Here is a 2,087-nt window from a genome sequence, read left to right on the forward strand (position 1 = left end):
TTCAGCAGTTTAGGCTACAAACATCTAAACTTTTGCGTTTTGTTTATATTTTAAAATAAATAAATAAATCAGCCAACCTCGATCCATGATCACCCATCACAATAAACAAGTGGTTCTCCAGCTTGCCCGAGTCCCGCATGTGATGGAGGAAGGCTACCAGGTCATCATCAGCGCTGCTGATCATGTTGAAATCATCATGCGAGATGTCCACTATGAAAGTGAAGCAGAAATGCTTCTGTGGTAATGAAGTCACCTGAAGAAATATCAAATTCATCATCATCAGATCACTCTATATCCCCAGTGAAGAGTTCGGAGCCGAATTTCGAATTGGAATAAAGTCATTTGAAAAAAAAAACAAATGTACTGTCATCTATAACACTCATGGGAAATGCGAATCGAAATAAACATCACATAACAAAATCTGTTCAGTCTTTTAGATTCTAGAATCTAGATAGTCCTAAACTTATATACTAACCCTACACAAGACGTAAATACCTGTTTGCTCAAATTCATTAGAAATCCGTACTGTGGCGTGTCTCCGATGCAGTGCCTCTTGTTGATGCCGTTCCACCACTTGGCGCCGAACTTGGTCTCCTCTTGCAGGAAGGCCTGCAGGTAGTGGTCCGCGGGCTGCGAGCTGAACCCGTTGTATCGGTACTGGAAGGTGCCGATCCAGGGAGAGTCCTCGAAGTATGCGGTGCGGTAGCTGATGAAAAGCTTACTTTTTAACTAAAGGAACTTTTTAAGAGTAGCACTATGGAATTGACATAAGGGATAAGGGCAAGTGGATGATGATGATGGAATTGACATCTTTACAAAGACAAAAATCCCCCCTTTTCCTACCAAATATTAAAAAAACTAGAAGCTTCTCAATCTTAGTAATAAATGCGAAAGTTTACATGTTTGTTAGAGTTTGTAGCCTAAACGGCTGAACGGATTTGGATGAAAAATGGCATAGATGTAGATAGTTTGGCAGAACACATAGGCTACTTACTATTTTTATATCACGCGGGCGGAGTCTCGGACAAAGCTAGTGCGAATTTTTCAGCATTAGAAGAATTGAACAGTTTTCTTAAGAATTACTCTATCTATACTAATATTATAAAGAGGAAAGATTTGTATTTTTGTATGTATTCAAATAACTTAAATATTGTGCTGATTTTTAAAATTCATTTACCGTTAGAAAGCTAATTAATCTGTGAGTAACATAGGCTATATTTTTTTAATTCTACGCGGACGGAGTAGCGAGCAACAGCTAGTAACTTCATACGCATCACTCACCCGTGTTTGGAGAGCATTTTGAAGATGAAGTTGTCAGGGTCTATAGGTTTGCTGCCGCTGAAGAGTTTCCTCGTCTCCGGCAAGTCGAGCTCCGTCTTCCCTGTCAGCAGCGGAATGATGGCGGCGGGAGTACCGTCCCCCACTATGTTGTAACTGGAATAGCGAAAAAGAACATATAATTCTAATTACGGCACATGTGAAATTATTAGACTGGCTTACGCCCGCGACACCGTTCGCGTGGAATTGAAAAAACGATTAATAGCCTGTATTCTTCCAGACTATCCTCTACATCCATGCCAAATTTTATCGTGATCCGTTCAGCCTTTTAGGCTACAAACTCTAACAAACATCCATCCAAACTTACGCATCTATAATATTATAAGGAAGAAGGAAGATTCCTACTTTAGAATACAACATACATTTAGGGCAATACATTTAGGGACATGCCATAAAAGGCGTTTATATTATGGTAGTTAGTTAGTTATAAAAATATTATTATCGTGAAATTATTTGGCTTCTAATGATTTTTAATGATGTGTTACATTGTTGAAGTAATTGTAGCTTTGTATCAAAACGTTTAATCATTTTTGCGTTATCTTCAAAACGAGATATATGAAAGTTTTCCGACAGTGAAACTACACTGTAACATTTACATTTTTACATACCCATTCATGATAGTAGCTCCTATATCTTGCAAAGCTTTGTAACTATGCGGCATTCGGCGCATGAAGCCGTTGTGCGATGTCGAGTCGAAGCAGAGAATCATCACGCTGAAGTCCACGTGGGGTTCGTAGCTATCGGGTGGC

At 39.2% G+C, this 2,087-nt stretch overlaps 1 protein-coding gene across 1 annotated transcript in view; it reads right to left on the minus strand.

Moving 5' to 3' along the window:
* The window catches only part of LOC106099760, a gene marked incomplete at its 5' end in the record, with an annotated part of 6,560 nt that extends 4,474 nt beyond the window's left edge, over nucleotides 1-2,086 (minus strand). Inside the window, 4 exons of the mRNA XM_013278408.1 lie at nucleotides 59-253; nucleotides 496-706; nucleotides 1,282-1,434; nucleotides 1,947-2,086. Coding sequence (XP_013133862.1) covers nucleotides 59-253; nucleotides 496-706; nucleotides 1,282-1,434; nucleotides 1,947-2,086 — 699 coding nt within the window. The remainder of the gene's footprint in view (nucleotides 1-58; nucleotides 254-495; nucleotides 707-1,281; nucleotides 1,435-1,946) is intronic.
* Between the last annotated feature and the right edge of the window lies 1 nt (nucleotide 2,087).

Source organism: Papilio polytes, unplaced genomic scaffold, assembly GCF_000836215.1.
Source record: "Papilio polytes unplaced genomic scaffold, Ppol_1.0 DF824325.1, whole genome shotgun sequence".
In the NCBI taxonomy this organism is placed as follows: Eukaryota; Metazoa; Arthropoda; class Insecta; order Lepidoptera; family Papilionidae; genus Papilio; species Papilio polytes.